Here is an 18828-nt window from a genome sequence, read left to right on the forward strand (position 1 = left end):
TTGATAATATATTCTTTATAAGTTATTGTATATCAAAAGTTTTGATGACTGGAAGTAGTTAAATAAAAATACACACGTCAATGTGCCCTACAAAGCTGTGCAGATGTCTCTGCCCAGTCAAATAGTTCACATTAATTCAATAACTGATCTCACAAAATTTACAACCACCAGCTTTTTACATCTGGAGCCAGCCAAGCTACCATGAATTATACAGGGGAAATATGCACATCCAGATTCAAAAGAGAGAATTTGGATTCGACTATGTACATTCATTTACACTCAGTAAGCGCTATCAAAGAAACAAATAATTCAAAAAGGGCATGCACCAAGCTAGGGATGCCATGACGGAAGAAGAAAGAAAATGGAATGGGAACTATGAAACAGTACCAGACCGAAAGAATGAGAAGAATTTGATTATGATATACAAAGTAAGGATCTGTTTCCCTCTTTGATCATGATATCCAGCGTACACACAGAGGTGATGTGGTCAATTCGGCATGAATTGCCCTTAACAGTGCCACGAACTTGAATAAACTTTCTTCAGAGAACCATTTGAACTTCCACGTGAAAGGACCTGAAGATGGCTTTCCCTTAGTAAGAGTTGCATGCCCTGCATCCTGTTTATCTAAAGCACATTGTAAAGCCAAGGTCATGCACTCTCTGTCCTTGTTATCAATCACCTACAAATGATGAAACAACAACAAATTAACATATCTTAGCCCTGTTTAACCATGCATGTCTGTATGTTGCAACAAATTGACTGAATCGCTGCTACTGCAAAGGAAAAAACATACGTGAAATGTAGGTAAGCAAAACCTAGAACTGACTTCAATCCCTTTCCATTTGTTCTATTAAATGGAGTGACTGACGCTGCTTGCTTTTCGTTGTGCTATAGGATACGTAAAACTTCAAAAAAAAAAAAAAAAAAAAACTCGGCCATTCCAGGCTTATTCAGATTTTCTATCCATCTTCCACAAACTAAATGTATGTCCTCAATTGAACAACTTGATCAACAACACTAACTGGACACTGAAAATCATTTAACAAGTTCCCACCAAACAAGCATGGCCTAAACCACCTCTATGTAGAATTTATATGTTTGGGCTTGTTATAGTGTCTATACCTGAAATTTAAAGTGAACTACTAGAACACAATGGTTCATAAGATGCTGCATATATTATGAGAAAAAAAAAAGTTAATGATAGACATCCTAGATAAAGTGGCAGATCACCATAGGCAAGATGATAAATTTAACAGAATTTGTTAATCACACTGCTAATCATACTTGGAAGGTAAGCAAAGATACAGATGAATGACCATAAGAAGACTTTTTTCAGTAAACAAAAAGATTTACCATCTCAGATATGTTGATGATAGAACAAGAAGCATCCAGAATGAAATAGGATGAGGAAGATTTTCCCTCTGGGAGGGTGCCAAACTGTTTCAGATCTTCAATACACACAAGTAGCTGCCACTTGAGCACAAATAGAGATCTTGAAAGCCAGAGGCCCTCTGTAATTTTCAAAGAATACAGAAATTATCATTCTTAAAAAAAAAAATGCAGTAACCTTACTTGCCCATAGCAAATGTTGAATGGTAGTTTTATCTAGATTGTAGCCAAGTCCAATCCACTTAAAGGAAGGAATTAGGGGAGGGAATTCATTACACATAGAGTCTCCAGTGAAACATTCACCAGGCTGCGGTGGAACAAAGGAATCCACAACAGTAGGTAAAAACAGCCAATTTTCAGTGAATGGTTTTGGCAATTTTCAATTGCTTAATAGAAGTTTAATTTTTTGCAGTATCTTCTGTATCACTTCAATAATTCAAAAAAATTTTCAATAGAAAGTTTCAATAAACAAGAAAACAAATCACTGATATGATAATCTCATAGCCATTGTTTTACTCAAATAGAAAAATGAATATAAACAAGAACTGTAGCACATACCTTCTAAATTGCTGCTCCAAAACATCACCATTGAGTACTGAAATATGCTCATGGTTGCACTTCCATATATATGCCTCTTGAAGATATTAACTTGAACCTGCTCCAAACTGCCATTTAAGTTCTAAATTCAGCACCAGAGTAAAGATATTATAACTGCACAGATAAACAGAATCTTCAAATTTATTTAACATAACAATTAGCCTCAGCTTTTAGGCAAGGATTCAGAAATCACCTCGTGAGCGGGCAGTTATCCTGCAATACAGATGAATCAAAGGAATCCAATAGAGCTAGCAATTTTCTGGATTTCTCTACACTCATGGTAATGAACAAATATGATTTGTCTTTGCAGCATACCCTATAAACACAAGTAAATGTCGCAACCTTTAGAAAAGTTCAAAAAGCTTGCATGCAAGAGGTTACAGTTGAACTCACCAACCTTACAACCTGAAGTCCCAAACCAACAAAAACCTCTCTCACATCTCCAATTTCATGACAACCAATAAGCTTTAAACAGGTTACTGGAAAGTCAAAAGATTAAGCTACATGTTAAGTATTTCAGTATCATTGATGCATCATATTATCAAAAGGATACAAATGTAAACCTAATGCAAACAGTTCATACCACAACAAAGCTAACCTGACCCATCTGATTCACCACCGAGTAGTACATAAAATTTGTTCACGCCACTCAGTATGGCTACTTCACTGCATTAGGAAAACATGTAACTTAAACAAGATCAAAAGAAGCCTCAAATACTAGATAATGTTGCTCTTTAGCATTACATCAAACACTTTCTGAAAAAGTGATAAAAGTACAGTCAATTTCCAGAACATGTTTAAAGGTAGGTAGAACTAATAAGAAACATGAAATTGGAATGAGTACATCCCACAAGAAGTAGAGCCAACAGACAAAAAGACACACATACAACCACTGAAGCAATAAATGAGTTTGCATGTATATATACGACATCCAAGAAAGGTCATCAAGATGTCAAAATTAGAAAATAGTGTGGCACAATCAGAAAGTGTGCTAGAGGACTACAATTTAACAAAAAAAAAGATATTCGATGTTTACATTTCAGATCTCATATTTGGAGTTTCCAGGGTTACAATATTATTGCTTCTAGCTTAAATTTAATTATCAAAATGAAAACGAAGGAGAAAGAAAAATGAAAAAAAAAAGGAGAGAAACAGCACCCCCCCCCCCAAACAAAAAAAATGTAATTAAACTTTTCTTTTTTTTTGGGGGGGGGGGGCAGGGGGGGGGGGGGCGGGGGTGTTAGAAACAAAGAATTACTCTGATTAAAACTTAGCAAGAACTCTGATTATGTCACACTTTAAGCTTAACCAGGACCTATCAATTGGTAAAATACAATTATCAGTTTAGTAAAATCAATATAAGCACTGCATTTGAAAGAAGCAGTTAATACATCTTCACAATAGAAGAGTGTAGATTCTGTGGAAAAGCAAGCTAATTATCTGTGTCCCATGATTAAGTATCAACGTTCAAGGGTCACATGACAAAAGCAGAGGAAAAGTTGAATAAAATGCTTCACTCACCACCAAAATTTAGCATTTCCAGACAAAGAGCACTACAGAGACAATATCAGGCATAAGAACAGAAGCATCATACAACTGTAAACTTTTCTAAGATGAAATTCGATGTAGAGAAGAAATTAAATTACCTTTCCACCAACTCAGATTTCTCCTGAAGCAAGCATCTGCAACGTACAAATTGTCTACAAGATTCAGGAGCTCCAAAATTCGCATTATTTGAGTTCAAAATGGTCATAATCATATCATCTGACTCCATAGATAAGGATTCTTTCCCAGATATATATCTATGATGTTCATGTCTTGTTTCAACTTTATAAATGTCCAAATCTCCATTTGACTTGTGAACTGGCCCTGGTTCTATATCAACATTATCCTCCTCTGCTAATGAAACGACTCTTCTTTTCGATTTCTTTTTTCGCAACTTCTCCTCCTGCCAATCAGCCTCATTCTCAACACCAGGAATCCCTCTAGTACCTATATCTAATTCATGCAAACCATTTTGCTCTGATGCAGAAGCTCGGTTCTCTCCCTCATGGTGCACATCATCCGAGCAAAGTGCAGTTGAGCAATCATCCAAACCCGTTCCTGAGAAATTACCAATCAGTGATCGATCAACCTGAGGTATCCAGGAACCAAATTCAGCAGAATCCTCCTCGCTACTAGTATCACTATCAGTGGACGCAACTGAAAGGGACTCAGCAGATAACTGTAGAAATTCTTCTTCCAAGTTCTGACGTCGATGCAAAATATCCTGTTGGTAGTGAGGAGGTGAACCCGGTGCAATTGAAGATGAATTGGATTCAACCATATTATCAATTGCAGACATGCTGCCTTGATTTTTTAAAGATTTTGGATGCTCCTTATCCATGGGAAAACTTCTGATAACAGGAACAGAATCCCCACCAGATTGTCCTGTGAAAACTGTTGAAGCTACTTCACCAATTTGATCAAGTGAGCTTTGGGTATTCCAACCCAAAGATGCATCAGCAAAGGAGTTATTGGATTCCAATATATTTGTACTACTATCATCTCCAGAAGCTTGAAAAGAGTCAGATACATATCTTGAGCTCTCACCAGGATATCTATGTCTAGTATTGCCTTTCACATACACTTCTTCATTGACACCGTTATTAGTCCCTGTGCATTTTCTATCATCAAAACTTTGAGTAACAGGAGACATCCATTCTTTGAATTCCTGAAACCATAGAGCAGACCGTTCTTTTTTCATAATTTCAATCCTGTTCATCAGATCAGCTATTTCTTCCTCATCCGAATTGGCATCCTCCTTTTTGCTTTGATTTTCACTATCACCCAAAGCTGAATCTTGGTCAGAGCACACACATGTGCTCTGATCTTCACTCTCAATGCTAGCAAGACGAGATGTCCTCTTCTGCAACACATATCTCTTGCATAAATTGGCATGCAAACAAAAGATGTCAAACTAGGAAGGCACTGAAAAATGAACTGACTACATGGATACAAGGATAAATGACAGCCTAAAGAAAAGAGATTACCTACCCTTTTTGTGTTTATAGTTCCATCCAATTCACCGTCATCTTTTGCTGGTGAGTAAAATCCAAAGCTAGCAGGTTGCTTCTGTCTACCAGCAACAATAATTTGCCGTTTCCAATACTCTCTTGTGGAGATTTTCTTTTCATCCAGTTTCAGCTGAGCCATGAGAAAATTCATAATCACATATAATTTATGTAGGCAACTAAAAGAACAAATTGCCACAAAAGAGAGACTCTAAATATGGTCGAACTTACACTATTAGGGAAAGGAAAATAGCTGAAAACTTGAGGTCGATACCATCTTGCAAAACAGAGAGGATTCCCTTCCAACAACAAGCTTTGAAGCGATGGAAGGCCAGACAGAATCTCTATCTCTGAGAAATTGGAAATCATGTTGTAGGAGACATCAAGACCCTCAAGTGACTTCAAGTTCTGGATTCCACGCAAAGTAGTAAGAGCATTGTTCCTCAAGACAAGCTTAACAATTTGACACAACACCTGCAAAACTGATGAACTTAGTGGGCAGATCCTGAACAAATTCTCAAATAACTATATAGGGGATCAAGATACTGATGCAATCTTCTATCAGTCAGATTGTTCTTTCATCTTTTCCACAACTATACTACCTAGTTATGCTATCAAGAAAAAACAACTAACAGAATTATTCTGGACTAATTTGATGCCATCATAAATGTAATAACAGGGTATTTTACATCTCACTTTTCCTCCTTTTTGGTAGAAAGATCTCAATTTCACACCTTCCCTTGACTAGAAACAGATACTTTATTTATAAAAAAACACATTTTCATATGCTTCAATTGAACCATATAGGTATTTTGATGCAGCTAAAAGCTTTGCAAAACAACTTAGATCAATATGGAGCATTGAGTGTAGACTTCTATAGAATCATTCAATTGCGGAAGTCCACACATCTCCAGTTTAAAAGGAAAAAACTTCAAGATTGGGTGTTCAAGTAGATTAGTGGCACATAAATCTCTTAGACTTCGTAATTGATCTTAGCTAATTCTCTTCTGCATGCAAACCATCGACTACAATGGACACCACCTTACAGGACTGAATGGTATTGACAAATACAACATAGTACCCTTCAGAAAAACAGGAGCACACTAACTCTTTTGAGACACATCATAGAGATTAATGCTAAAGAAGCATCAGCTTTCTAAATATATCGCTCTGTATGCTCACATATCAGGCAAATGAGCATCTGGAATTAGAATTGTTATGACCTCTATCCAAAATGACCCCCTTCTTCCCCAAAATAGATACTTTCATAGAACTAAACTCCTAATAAAGTTTAAATTCACCACTGTGTTTAGCTGCTCATTACTCTCATATAGCTATCGCATACAGGAGTGAACGCCCAGAAGCTCTTCTTTCTCTACCCCGTTCCTTGTTGAGCTATAGATTATCCAACTCAAGTAAAGTTAACCCCTCACATATACCATCGCTAATGTAAAGCTTATTAGTATGTCCATAAAAGTTTTTGTGAACAAGTACATTGAAATCAAAGTTGGCATTCTGATCCACTAGGTCTCAAAGAAGGGCAACATACAGTGATTGGCAAATGTAGCTACAGTAAATTTAAAAGACGCATACCACCTAAAACAGGAATTATGCAGCACATCTTCATCAACCCCCCTCCCCTCCCCGCTGCTCGAAAAGGAAAGGAAGCAAGCAGAAGAAGACTAGAGGAAGAAACAACAATCAACTTCAACTGAATTTACCTCACTAAATGACGCAATACTTCTCAGATGATTGAAACCAAGGTCCAGATGCTTTAATTTAGTGCACTTCCGTAGATTGTCCACCTTGGAAAATTTATTTCTACTTAAATCAAGGGTGTCAATAGCAGGAAGAAGCTGCAAAGACTCATCCATGAGAAGTAAGCCATTACAAGCACACGAAACAAATGACAAGCGGTTCCACTGTGGAGAATTCTTAATTTCTGCAATTCTACTAGCAAATACGTGGCGTAATGCATCCTGAACCAATTGCAAAGAAGGAGAAAATTTTCAATTTTACAGAAATCAACAAGAAACAGAGAAAGTTATGCACAAATAGGAAGAACCAGAAGATGAACCTCTTTCTAAAACTCAAGAACAGAAAAAAGATTAAAGTAAAAACATAACATCACATACAGGAACTGTATAACCATATAAAATAGATGCTGCTAAGGAAATATTTTGAATTTCTTGCCTTCTTTATCAAACTTCTGAATAATTTCAGATTATTTCAAAATTTTACAAGTCTTGCACTATATGCACTACCTTTGCCCCACAATTGGCATAGAGGTTTCTTTGCCCTCTTTATTTTTCTTCTCTTACCTTTTTTTTTTTATTTGCTTCCTTTATTTCCTTTTTGTTTTGACTCTCCTAAGCGATGCCCAAATCACTTCAAAGCTACGGAATCCCAATCTCCAAGCTTCCATCTTGAACCTGTCAATTTTTCGACAGAGACAATTCCCAACATGCAAAGACCAAAACTTCCAATTTCTTACACAATAATTGTCTATTAACTCTCTCCTTTAAGAGTTAATCTGCAAAACGCTAGAATTACATCTTTCACTTCTGGCTCTAGATAACTAATCTAATTTTTTACCCACTCGTAAATTTGGGGAAAAAATGTTTTGATGGATTTAAGATAAAAGTAACCATTGTAGCTCCAAACAATTTGCGAACTTTGTCACTATGTACATGGTTGGTGACCAGCAGTTCAAGACAGCATAAAACATGCTTGTTAGTTTTAAGTGTAAAAAAAATCAAGACATGTTTCCAGATACATACTAATACTACAATCCATCTAGGAAATGCTGCTCAGCTCAGCTTCGCTTCTAATTTTTTCGAAAATTGAGGCAAATGTAGACCTCGCACCCAACAATAGTTAAGTGGGGTCTTTGTGCATAAAAACTCTTCCCTTGCTCTTTCTCTTCTGACCAATGTGTCCTTTTTAATATCAAATCGATGCATTCAGTTGCAACATCCAAGCTGAAGATAGCTAATAAGTATCACCTGCTTACCATGCAGCTTAATGATCAGGAAAGATGACTGACTGTACTGTTAGACAGTGCTCACCATTTTTGAAAGAACCAGCGAAGGATGATTTGTAGTCTAAAATGTATCTATTCAAGTAGCTCAACTATGTTTATATTGCAAAAATTATAGCTTCTGATTAGGCCATACATGAGCATCAGAGACATGTACAGAGCCTCATCTTTAGCACTGCTTAATGCATAACTACCATAATCATGTGCATAATACCGCAAATGATCACGCCAAAAACTGTTCGCATATCATGTAAAACTGAGATATTTTTCAAACTCCAATTCATTTGGTTGATTGAGATAATTTCCCACTGAAATCAATGATGGTTTCGATATTCTGCTCCTAAATTTTATATCTCCAACTTTCCAATTTTTTAGGCGCAGTAAAGTAAAAACTTTTCACAAGAGCTGGTTCCGGACTAGTAAACGCATATAAGCTCACAAATGGAAAAGGGGAGAAAAAAAAAAAAGAACTAGAAGCATCAAGAAATTTTCCACAAACGACATTCACTCCAGTTTATGAGTTAAATAGAATTCTAAACTGTCATTTCCTAAAGAAACCAACAGTACAGTAAAGCACATTCTAGATAAAAGAAAAAATATCCATTTGATAAAAAAAAAAAAAAAGAATCTCAACTGAAAGATCAAACTTTGGGTTAAGCGAAGGAAATTCCATACAGTTGAATTGTGGCAGATTAATTTCTCCAAAGTATGCCTCAATTCTAACAACCCTCTTGCCGCGGACGTAGACAAATCACACCCACGAAGCTCCAGAACCTTCAATCTCCCAAACGGCAACAACGACAAAGGAGTAGGGTCCCTACCAGGAGGGGGAAGCACAGAAACCACCTTAAGCGACGGAAGAAGGCGGAGGATCCGGCGAAGCTGCTCGAGAGCGCGGTGGTCACCAAGGTCGGAAATGTAAGCTCGGAGATAGTCCACCGGAGCTCCGGAAAGCAAGCTCTCCAGCTCCGATAGCGCCTCAAGCCTCGATTGCACATACCGCAAACCAACCGGGTTCAATTTCAAAACCAAACTTCCTTCGATCAATGGCTCAGCGTTATTCTCCACGTATCGAACCAAGGATTCCAAGTATCTATCTCCAGTTACAATTGCCATCTTTTTCTTGAAAATAAATCTACAAAAAACAATAACAAACCAGATTTTCTAAATAAGCTAGGCTTTGCAGAGAAGAAAGTTGAAAGGGGGCTTGGGAGGAATGGAGATGGAAGGAGACGAAATGGCCATTCTTGGATTGTCTGTGTGGTTAGTGTGTGTTGTGCGTGTTGTTTGGGGGGAGAAGTTTGTTTAATTATTGACGAATACAGGGACTAATGATTTGCTTAGCAACACCTGGAAATTAGAGGAGGGCCCACATGATAATGACGATGGCCTCTTCCCAGGTAGATTTGGTAACAGTAATCCAAGTTTAGGTGCAGTTGGATCTATATATTTTACTCGCTTCGTTGGGCTGCATCTTAATTTTGGTCCATGGCGCCACGTCGTAGGAGTCATATTCAAAGGACTTTGGACTTGGAATTTAAATTCAGGACTTAGGACTTAGGACTTAGTTAATTATATAGGTTTTTTTTTTTTGTCATTACAGGAGTATTTCTTTCGGATTAATCTTTCTGCGCCTGTGCGCCCACTCCTTAAGATACACAAGATGATAAAAGGGATCGAACCGCGACCACACGATGCCAGGATCTAACGAGGCTATCCTAGCACCAGCCGAGCCGACCGGGGACAGTTAATTATATAGTTAGCTCGCATGAATTTTAGGCTATTGTCGAAGAATACCATAATCAGTGAGAAAATTGATGAACCTCGAAATTCAAAATTGTCCATATTCCAATGATGTCAGATGTGTCAACCGTAGAGTCATTCTCATGTGTTTTGATTTGAGATAATAACAAAAAGTTCCCTCAAGTTTTGATGTGTTTTGCAGTTTACCCTCTAAGTAAATATTTAGTAAATCAAAAGGATAATGGCATTCCGAAAAAGATAATGAACAGACATAAATACACACAAGTTCAGGTTGAACATAATACATATTTCTCTTTCTTTTGTGCAAAGTTTCGGATCTATCCATTTGAAATAATTGTATACATGACAATTCTAGATAAACTATTTTCGTATTTCAAATTATTTTTATACAAAGCACCAAAAAGATAATTAGACTAATGTAAAAATCAAACCTTATAATTTGAATATTCAAGAAATATCCGTTCAAGATTTTCTAGTGTTTAAAATCTTCACAAGAGTGCTATTTTATCACATTTTACAGGTTTCTTGGATTCGTTCTTCTATATGGTATGATGAACAATATCTAGAAGACGAGTGAGGAAATGAATTTGAAGAAATTTAGGACATTTTTATTTTATAAGATGATGAACAACATAATAAAAAACTTTTGGGGTCACTTCTTTACCGAACATGGAGAGTACCACTTTTGTCAGAAAATTTTAATGGGGACTATTTTTGTCAATTGAAATATTTTAATGACCCATTTACTAAGGTGGACTCACAAAAGGGATGAAGTGAGAAAAATGAAATGTTAGAGGCTAAACTGCAAACACATCAAATTCTAGGGGACTTCTTGTGATTAATCTTTTTGATTTATTTGTTATGTAGTACACGTGACAATGCCAATAAAGTTCAGAGGAACGACAAGAAAGGAGAGACAAACAATTATGAAGGAAGTTTCCCGGATTGGAAATGCATATCAAACTAATAAGGAAAAATGACATATTTCATCCCTTACATTTCACAAAAATATTCTTTTCATCCCTCACTTTTAAAACGAAGCAATTTGGTCCCTAACATTTAAAAATTAAACCTATTACATCCCTGAACCTAATTGTCAATCTGAATTAAACCATCCAATAACCCAGTAATAAATTTCGAAGATAGAATTGATAGATCATTCTATCAACTCCATCATATTCACATGACATTTATTGAACCAAAAAAAATAAAAAGTATAACATAAAAGGTCATTTTTTGTCTTGGAATAATAGGATTTTTTTTTTGGGTAAATCTTTTCATGTACCGTTAGTATATACGCTTGCAAGTCTACATGTATATCATAAATACAAAATTTGGTGTTTAAATTTAAATTGAAATGATATGGCAGGTAGATAAACCCATCAGTATATACAATGACAATGTAGGAAAGATTAATTCTTCTTTTTTATGTTATAATTTTTTATTTTTGATTTTTGATTTCATTAAATTTCACGTGAATATCAAATTAAGTTAGTCAAGTGATCTACCAATTATACCCACAAAATTTGTAATTAAATTGATAGATGGTTTGATTCATATTGAAAATTGGGTTCAGGGATGTAATAACTTCAGTTTTTAAATGTCAATGATGAAATTGCTTCGTTTTAAAAGTGAGGGACGAAAAGAATAATTTTGTGAAATGTGAGGGATGAAACCGATCATTTTCCCAACTAATAATATGGGATTTTTCCTTTAATGGAATCTAAGAATTGTAAATAGCAGCAGATTCCATTGAAGGGGCTAAAAATTACTTCCAGGACTTCTTATCTTTTTGAGGAATCTTTTGTCACTTGGCCTGGGCCAACTGGCCAAGTCGAACGAAATTAAGAAGCCAACTTGGCATGCCTTTTTCAAGTCCTACAAACAATTGTAGTAGTTTCAAGGCGTCTTTCCAGATCAACTTCATTTTGCCACCAAGACAGCGTTACAATTTACGATCAACTTGCATAATTATATCTCAAACAAGAAAATGATCCATATCTGTCTTCCCTTATTGGTCACTACATTTGATTATGTATCTCAATTGTACAAGAACACTTCTTATACAGGTGTATATGTACTTGAATCCTGAACAGATATAATAAAAACATTCAGGTACTTTGCTTGCCTTGAGTCGGTTGGCTTTTCTCTTCTTCGACCTGTTCCAGCAGTGCTTGTAACTCTGCTTCAGTTAAACTCTCCAGTCTTTTCTGTAAGACGAGATAGAAAAAGAACGAGAATGCAAAATTACTAAGCTTAGATGCAATCTACTCTGCAGCAAAAGCAATCCACAATCTTTGTGTGTAAAAGCTTGAGGTATCAGAGAGCCAAAAAATGCAAAACAAAATAGCGAATGTTAGTCACGACAAAACCTTCGTCATGTACGCCCAGCAAAGGACTAGTTAAACAGGTTAAAACCCTTGAAGAAACTTGAGGACAAGCAATAACAGTCCACAAGAATCACTTTAAATACGGTGAATATCAAGAATAGGCTACTACCATAAAATGCAATTGCTTTGATAAATAGGACCAACAAACTGATACAAGCAAGCTAGGAAAGAAAAGGAGAGCTTCCCAAAGTTAATGTCAAAAGACAAACCTCCATAACTTTGCTTTCATAATCTCGTAATTGTTGAGCATAGGTCATTTCCTTGTTCGAAACTCTGAAAATGTATGTTGAGATCCACCCTACTGTCAAACCCAAAACCAGGACTAACTGGACAACATTCCCAGCCTGCAAAGGATCAACTCCAAAGAACTGCAAATATGCGAATACCAGAATTAACGCTTGTAAGAACAAGGACTTGTTTCATAAAATTAATAATTACACGCTTGTCCTAAATCACCACTGTTTAGAAGGCACAATGCGGACAGTACCTCCAATCCACTTTTCAGGCCTATTCCAAAAAGAGTTACTCCAAGACCAATCAATAGAACATCCTTTCTTGTGTATCCAAAAGGGGTCTGCATTACAAAAGAAATAATAATGCTTACTATGGCTCAGGGTAAACAAGTCGTGTATGACATCAGCCACGCAATTAGCCAAGATGAGAAAGGAGACAATTGGCTACTCCATAAAGCTTTGTGTTCTGTCAATTTTCTTAGTTATGCATCTCAAAGGCTGTTAGCTAATGCATGCGCTGCATGAGCATGATAAGGTTTCTTTGCAAGTAAAATATCTTTCAACAAATTCATTTTTTCATAGAAAATTAAGCTAAAGAAAACCTTTTGGTGCTAAGACAGACGAGAACTTTCTTGGTTTCTGAAAGAAAGAAGTTCCCTTCCTGCTCTACAGAAATGCATATGACCAAAAGCATGATATTGCATCAGAGAAGCTTTTCAGGAAACTCTATGCCACATATCATTTTCCAGCTAATGGTATAGTATCTTGTGAGAGTCAAATCAGAAAATGTCATTTGAGGGTATCAGGATAAACTTAATTTCCATCCAGCATTCATGTACTGACTACCGAGTATTGCAGAATAAGTACATCTCATTACACGGAAACGTTTTAATATTGGTTCAAAGGTATCATTAAACATGACCAAATTTAGAATAATCATCTAAAACCTATACATTACAAATAGATTAAACAAGAAACTGATAAGATAGAATTGCCTCTAAGTGGAAGAATAGAGGTAATTGGACTTATTAAACATGCCTTGTCTTGGTTAGAGGAGTCATCACCACTACCATCACTGGAGTTTGAGGATATGTTGCTCCTGGGAATTGTAGTCACTTTCTTTGTCACGAAGCCATGCAATCCCCTTCTAATATAAGGCAAAGTTCCTTTTCTAAGAATTCCCTGTGAGATAACTCTATCTGAAAAAACAAGATCATATACTAAGGGAAAAAAGGGAAGAAAAAAAAAGAAGGAACAGCATACGATTGCATGATATGTTTCAGTTTATTGACCATTTACTAACAAAGAACTAAGAACAGTATGACAACTGAACTCCGTGAAGATTATTTTCTGAGCTACCAGTAGAAATTCTGTAGCTCATTTGAACATTGGCAGCACTTACGAGAATTCGGTACTCAATAAATTATTTTATAACAGTTGTTTTTTCCCTCTCTTTATAACAGATTTTAAATTATCCAAGCCTAAGTTCCCTAAATTAGTACGTACTTTATGGAAAGTCATAAGTCTACTGGAATAGCAACAATTATTTCACAACTTTCGTATCTAGATTTCACAGACTATTAATTTTCCCTTACCCTTTAGGCTGCATTGAACATTATTTGCAGAGTTTTCATGCTGAAAGCCTTCTCTTGTTTGCACTCATACATAATCGATTCACTAATAATCATCAAATAAACTAAAACAAACCCAGAAATTTAAATAATGATTTCAAAACCATATCAGATCATCGTCATAATTAGCGTTAAAAGAACATTTAATTGAAAAATAAAGGAAATTCGCCAACTACTGACCTCTAGAGAGGTAGGGTAAAGCTCCCGCCTTTGGCTCTGATAATGGAAAAGAAGACAAGCCCACCAAAGAAATCGCTCTACTTTTGCATAAAACGCTGTAACTTATGTCTGAACATGGTACGGATGCCATTTCTTTAAGGTTTTCTGCTGCTCGTTTTTGTTCCGGGCGGGCGAGTGCGAGTGGCTTCAAACCTTTCCTGTTAGACTGGCGACCGTTAACTTATCCTCTCGTAACCGAAAAATCTTGTTAGAACTGGGTCGGGTTCGGGCTAAATCCGGTACTGCAATTAACCCGACATTATGCATTACGGATCTCGGGCTGGCGGGGTGTCTCTGTCTTGCATCCTTCCTTCACATTTATTTTTCTGGAGGGCTTTTTTTTTGGGGGGGATAAAAGAAACAATTACAGTAGCATGAATCTGCAATAATGATAGAAAATACATTAAAATGAGGTGTAAGCTATCTTGACATAGTTCTAATTCATAAATTGACTACAATTTGATTTCAATTGTTTAAATTTCTTACAATTTAGGGATTAACGATAGATAGTTGAACCTATTATTGTGCAAATAGTTACAATACTTATCGATATGGTATGGCATTGACTTTTTTTTTATACATTATAAGGGCTGGTTGCTAAATATGTTATGAAACAAAAGTAATATGTATGTATATATTGTCCAGTCTGTTTGGATTGTGAATTATTAGAGATATTTTTACTGTAGCACTTTTTGTGATGTGATGTATGTGAGATAAAAAGGTAATTGGGAAGGTAAAAAGGTGTATTGAAAATTGTAATGATGATGTAAGCAAATAAATTTGGGGAAATAAAGTCCAATCCAAACAAACCAAGTTTCTGTTAATTTCTACCACCCAGTTTTCGTGTCAAGTCTAATCTACATAGTTGTTGGCTTGAAGAAATACTTGGAATAATTACTGTACAGGACTTGTTTGGATAGAATATTATTTAAAATAATTACTGTAACACTTTTTTGTAATGTGATGTATATGAAATAAAAAGACGAGTGAAAATATAAAAAAAATGAGTTGGAAAATGTGTTTGTGATGCAAGCGAAATATTATTTTAAAAAAAATTAATATCCAAACAACTGGACTAATGCCACCAGTATGACAGCTAATAGAGAGTTTCAAACCATGAGAGCTTCAAGTAGTAAAAAGTTTTAGAATCTAAACTACATTTAAAAGAAGCTTTCTTTAACGCAACACATAAAATCAAGAACATGGAGCTGATAACAATCAACAAGGTGGACTCAAATAAAATTAGAAGAAGAAGAGCACCAAAAAAGCAGAATATAAAAGCTTGTAATCATGATTCCCCTCCTGAAAAGGTTGAACCTAACCACCTTCATTCATAATGGACAATTAGAGAAAATAGAGATGCAGGGTAGTGAACTTTATTGGTCGATCATAGACCATAGCTTTCTATAATTGCTATTGGCTAATTAAATGCTGAAGGTCTCAATAATTTGTTCAGATCGATGGTGTCCATTTTTTGGAGTATGCATGTTCAAAGTAGTATCTCCCAAGGCCTCAAAAGTCCCAACTACCCACCAACCAAGAGACTTCAATTCCAGTCACTGTTAAATTGAATAAAATTAAGAATAAGGAGCAACCGCATTAATCATTGGATTCGTTCCAATCATTGTAACAGACGACTGGCTATCAAATAGTATCAATATGTAGTTAATTTCATGACCTTTTGATTTGGCAACCACCCATACGCGGATGCGGAGATATCATTGTGCTTTATTGGAACCTCAACCGCAAAAGGGGTTCAAGGATTGAAGTTAGTTTTTCAATGAAATTTTTTTACGTTCTCGTAATCACATTTTCGTAATCACATTTTTTCAATCAGACGTTCGCTTAATAAATATATATATACAGAAATTTCAGAAAATAGCAATTCAAACGCAAGACTTCAACTTTATAACATCATACATGATAAATTAGATTGGCCATTTTTTGTGTCTCCAAAGTGTAGGCAATTAGTTAAAAATCAGAAATATCGATGCCATATAAGTTCCTCCTAAGTTGACAATCTCAAGTAGTACTTGATTAATGGGGAAAATACAAATTAATAGCTCGAGCTGCTTACAAAATGAATCTTTTGACTGTACAGAATAGTTTCTTCTTCAGTAGTACACAACGCCAACAAGTGATACTAATCTCTTCAATTCACCTGCAGCAAAAAAAAATCTCACCTGCAGCAAAACAAAATCCAATGGTGATACTAATCTCCTATTAGCCCCTACACACAAGCCTCTTTAGACTCTCCTCCCCTATAAATTATGATAGAATAGAGTGTACAATTCTTATCGTTGCTGGCAATTATTATCGTTGCCGGAAAAAAAAGAAAAGTGACACTAATCTTTTCTTTTGAGTTGTTCATTCTGACATTTTTAGTTAGCAGGAATGAGCATGCAATTACAACAACTCGAAATATAACAGGACGTCTATTACTCTTTGTCCCTAAAAAAAAATTGTGTCCAAACAAAAAAAACTATTACCTTTTATTCTTTTCTCAAATTTAAGTCAATTCAGAAAAATGCTAGACCTGATGAACATTTGGCGTGACAAGTTTGGGCCAATTTCTATATGCACTTGGATATACTAACAGTCAAGAGTGGAATTGTACGCGGCTGCTGTTTGTTTGAACTTTGAAGAATTGTCACCAGCAAAAAATAAGCAATCCATTCAACTAATAATCTGAAAGCCTTTGAATGCGGAAAGCAACTTGTACAATAATCCCGGAGCTGATTATCTTAATAGACTCTGGAATAATTTGCAAGCTAGCAAGAGACTGCTATAAGATAGTGACAGGATACCTAGAGCAAGGATTTGGGATTTCACGTTGAAACTGCACCAACGTTAGTACAGTTTCAGCATGCATAACCTTTTTAACCCTGCCTTCGATCGTCTGAGAATATGACGTGCTTGAGGAGATTGGAAGTAGGTGACCAGCCAGATGGATTATATTTCAAGAAAATGCTTGATACCATGTCATATCATTGGGTTGGTAGTGTCCTTATGCGAGCTTCCCTGCAGTACCCAATGCCTACAGTCCATGCCTCTCCATGTGCAACTGAATATGTTACCAAGAAGATTGAGTCCATGCATTGGATTTATTATTATACTACATTCATGTTCCATCTCAGCCTGGCTCAAGAAAATGAGAGCTTGATGTTATTATCACACCTAGACTCATGAAACTTTTCATGCATTCTAGACACCTAAACACTTGTGCTTTAATTAAAAAAAAAAAAAAAAAACCCAAAATTTCACCAACATTTGGTGCACCGTTCCCTAACCCCTAGTAATAATAAAATGTTTTCTTAGGCTTCCTGTCAAATTGATATTTTTTTTCTTTGGACTTGTGAGCATCGTTAGCCAAATAGTTAATAATAATCCATTCAACTTAACATTATATAGTAGAGCACAAAGAACCCACATTGCAGCATATATTTCTCCACTTCCTTTAACTACCATCTCTTTGTACAAAGTATTATTATGTCGTTTTGCCATTGAACCCTCAAATTCTGATCATCAGTTCTCTGCTTTCTTCACAGACTTGCCCTCCCAGTGTGTGGACTCTGTGTGATTGTGTCATGGGAAATGTAGCACTATGTGCACCTTCAATCATCTCCAGTGGTGTAGTGAAAGTTTTATTTAGTGATGGAAGATTGGTAATCTACACAAGGCCAGTGAAGGCAGCTGAACTTATGCTGGAAAACCCTGGTCAATTTGTCTGTGATTCTTCCCATCTAAAGATCGGTCATCGAATTCCAGGACTCTCAGCTGATGAAGAGCTTGAAGTTAGGCAAATTTACTATCTTCTCCCCATGGAAATGCTGTATTCGGTCCTGACAAGTGAAGAAATGGGCTCTCTGAATGACAAGTCTTCCAAAGCATTCAAACAAGGAAGTTTAAGCTTTTCAAAGATTTTTCCAGTTCTTGGTGATTTCTGCCTGTTTCCATTAACTTCAGAAACCAGTAAGAATTTGGACTCTGCCACAAATGGTCCAGAGCCAGCGGAAAGGTATGCAAGACAGAGATCATGGAAACCTGCATTGGAGACCATCATTGAAGCGCCAACGCCACCATATGCCTAGGCATTGATGATGAGTATTTTCTTGTTTTTTCTCTCTTTTTTTTTTCCCCTCCTCTTGAATATTTTTAACCTTTTAATATACTTACTTCTTAATGCTTAGTTGATGTGATGTAATTAGAGTGTGAATCTAGGTTATCCATGAGTTTAGATCAATGTAATGTACTTCTTTCATGAAGCACTATGATTATGAGATCAATGATTTTTGCATAATATTGACTGACAAGAAGACAATCCCTAAGAATTGTCAAACAACCGAGAAGCTTCTTGTTTTTATCTGAGCCCGAATTGATTTTCTTCTCGAGCACAATAGGGAAAGGAATTGAGACAACATGATATGACCTTCTTATTGTTCTTAGCCAGTAATTGCGAAAGGATAGGATGAATTGTATAGTTTACACACATCTATAAATTCGTCTTCTAG

The 18828-nt window shown here is 36.0% G+C and overlaps 3 protein-coding genes across 7 annotated transcripts; 1 reads left to right on the forward strand and 2 right to left on the reverse strand.

Moving 5' to 3' along the window:
- Nucleotides 1–83: 83 nt before the first annotated feature.
- Nucleotides 84–9446, reverse strand: LOC113741579 (uncharacterized). Of its 5 annotated transcripts, none has more exons than XR_003460670.2 (11): nt 8756–9446; nt 6762–7019; nt 5272–5514; nt 5024–5173; nt 3634–4910; nt 2586–2653; nt 2381–2466; nt 2181–2303; nt 1949–2055; nt 1355–1512; nt 84–680 (listed from the first exon to the last, which is right to left on the reverse strand). XR_003460670.2 is itself a non-coding variant. In XM_027269129.2 (11 exons), the coding sequence occupies exons 1-11, from the start codon at nt 9194–9196 to the stop codon at nt 453–455; spliced, it is 3135 nt and encodes a 1044-aa protein (XP_027124930.1). In that variant the 5' UTR covers nt 9197–9430; the 3' UTR covers nt 84–452. The 5 variants fall into 5 exon arrangements, 4 of the variants coding, with proteins under 4 accessions (XP_027124930.1, XP_027124931.1, XP_071903402.1 ...); XM_027269129.2 differs by having other exon boundaries at nt 2385–2466; nt 8756–9430; XM_027269130.2 differs by having other exon boundaries at nt 2385–2466; nt 3634–4895; nt 8756–9428.
- Nucleotides 9447–11795: 2349 nt separating this feature from the next.
- LOC113741594 (uncharacterized) lies at nt 11796–14666 on the reverse strand. The gene is made up of 5 exons (XM_027269157.2): nt 14279–14666; nt 13506–13666; nt 12722–12808; nt 12444–12602; nt 11796–12054 (listed from the first exon to the last, which is right to left on the reverse strand). The coding sequence occupies exons 1-5, from the start codon at nt 14406–14408 to the stop codon at nt 11956–11958; spliced, it is 636 nt and encodes a 211-aa protein (XP_027124958.1). The 5' UTR covers nt 14409–14666; the 3' UTR covers nt 11796–11955.
- A 3047-nt stretch (nt 14667–17713) lies between these two features.
- On the forward strand, nt 17714–18638 carry LOC113741452 (uncharacterized). The gene has a single exon (XM_027268986.2). The coding sequence runs from the start codon at nt 17905–17907 to the stop codon at nt 18406–18408; it is 504 nt and encodes a 167-aa protein (XP_027124787.1). The 5' UTR covers nt 17714–17904; the 3' UTR covers nt 18409–18638.
- The last annotated feature ends 190 nt before the right edge of the window (nt 18639–18828 follow it).

The sequence above is a fragment of the Coffea arabica genome, chromosome 4e, assembly GCF_036785885.1.
Source record: "Coffea arabica cultivar ET-39 chromosome 4e, Coffea Arabica ET-39 HiFi, whole genome shotgun sequence".
NCBI lineage: Eukaryota > Viridiplantae > Streptophyta > Magnoliopsida > Gentianales > Rubiaceae > Coffea > Coffea arabica.

Bases quoted from the DNA above. Each gene is read 5' to 3' on its own strand.
- LOC113741579 (XM_027269129.2), bottom strand. From the start codon at position 9,196: ATGGCAATTGTAACTGGAGATAGATACTTGGAATCCTTGGTTCGATAC. The intron at 5,174-5,271 runs GTAAGTTCGACC...CTCATGGCTCAG, and splicing joins ATTTTCCTTTCCCTAATAGT to CTGAAACTGGATGAAAAGAA. The intron at 2,304-2,384 runs GTTGGTGAGTTC...TTGTGTTTATAG, and splicing joins TTGGGACTTCAGGTTGTAAG to GGTATGCTGCAAAGACAAAT.
- LOC113741594 (XM_027269157.2), bottom strand. From the start codon at position 14,408: ATGGCATCCGTACCATGTTCAGACATAAGTTACAGCGTTTTATGCAAA. The intron at 12,603-12,721 runs GTACTGTCCGCA...GCATATTTGCAG, and splicing joins GCCTGAAAAGTGGATTGGAG to TTCTTTGGAGTTGATCCTTT. The intron at 12,055-12,443 runs GTTTGTCTTTTG...CTCGTCTTACAG, and splicing joins ATGAAAGCAAAGTTATGGAG to AAAAGACTGGAGAGTTTAAC.
- LOC113741452 (XM_027268986.2), top strand. From the start codon at position 17,905: ATGGGAAATGTAGCACTATGTGCACCTTCAATCATCTCCAGTGGTGTA.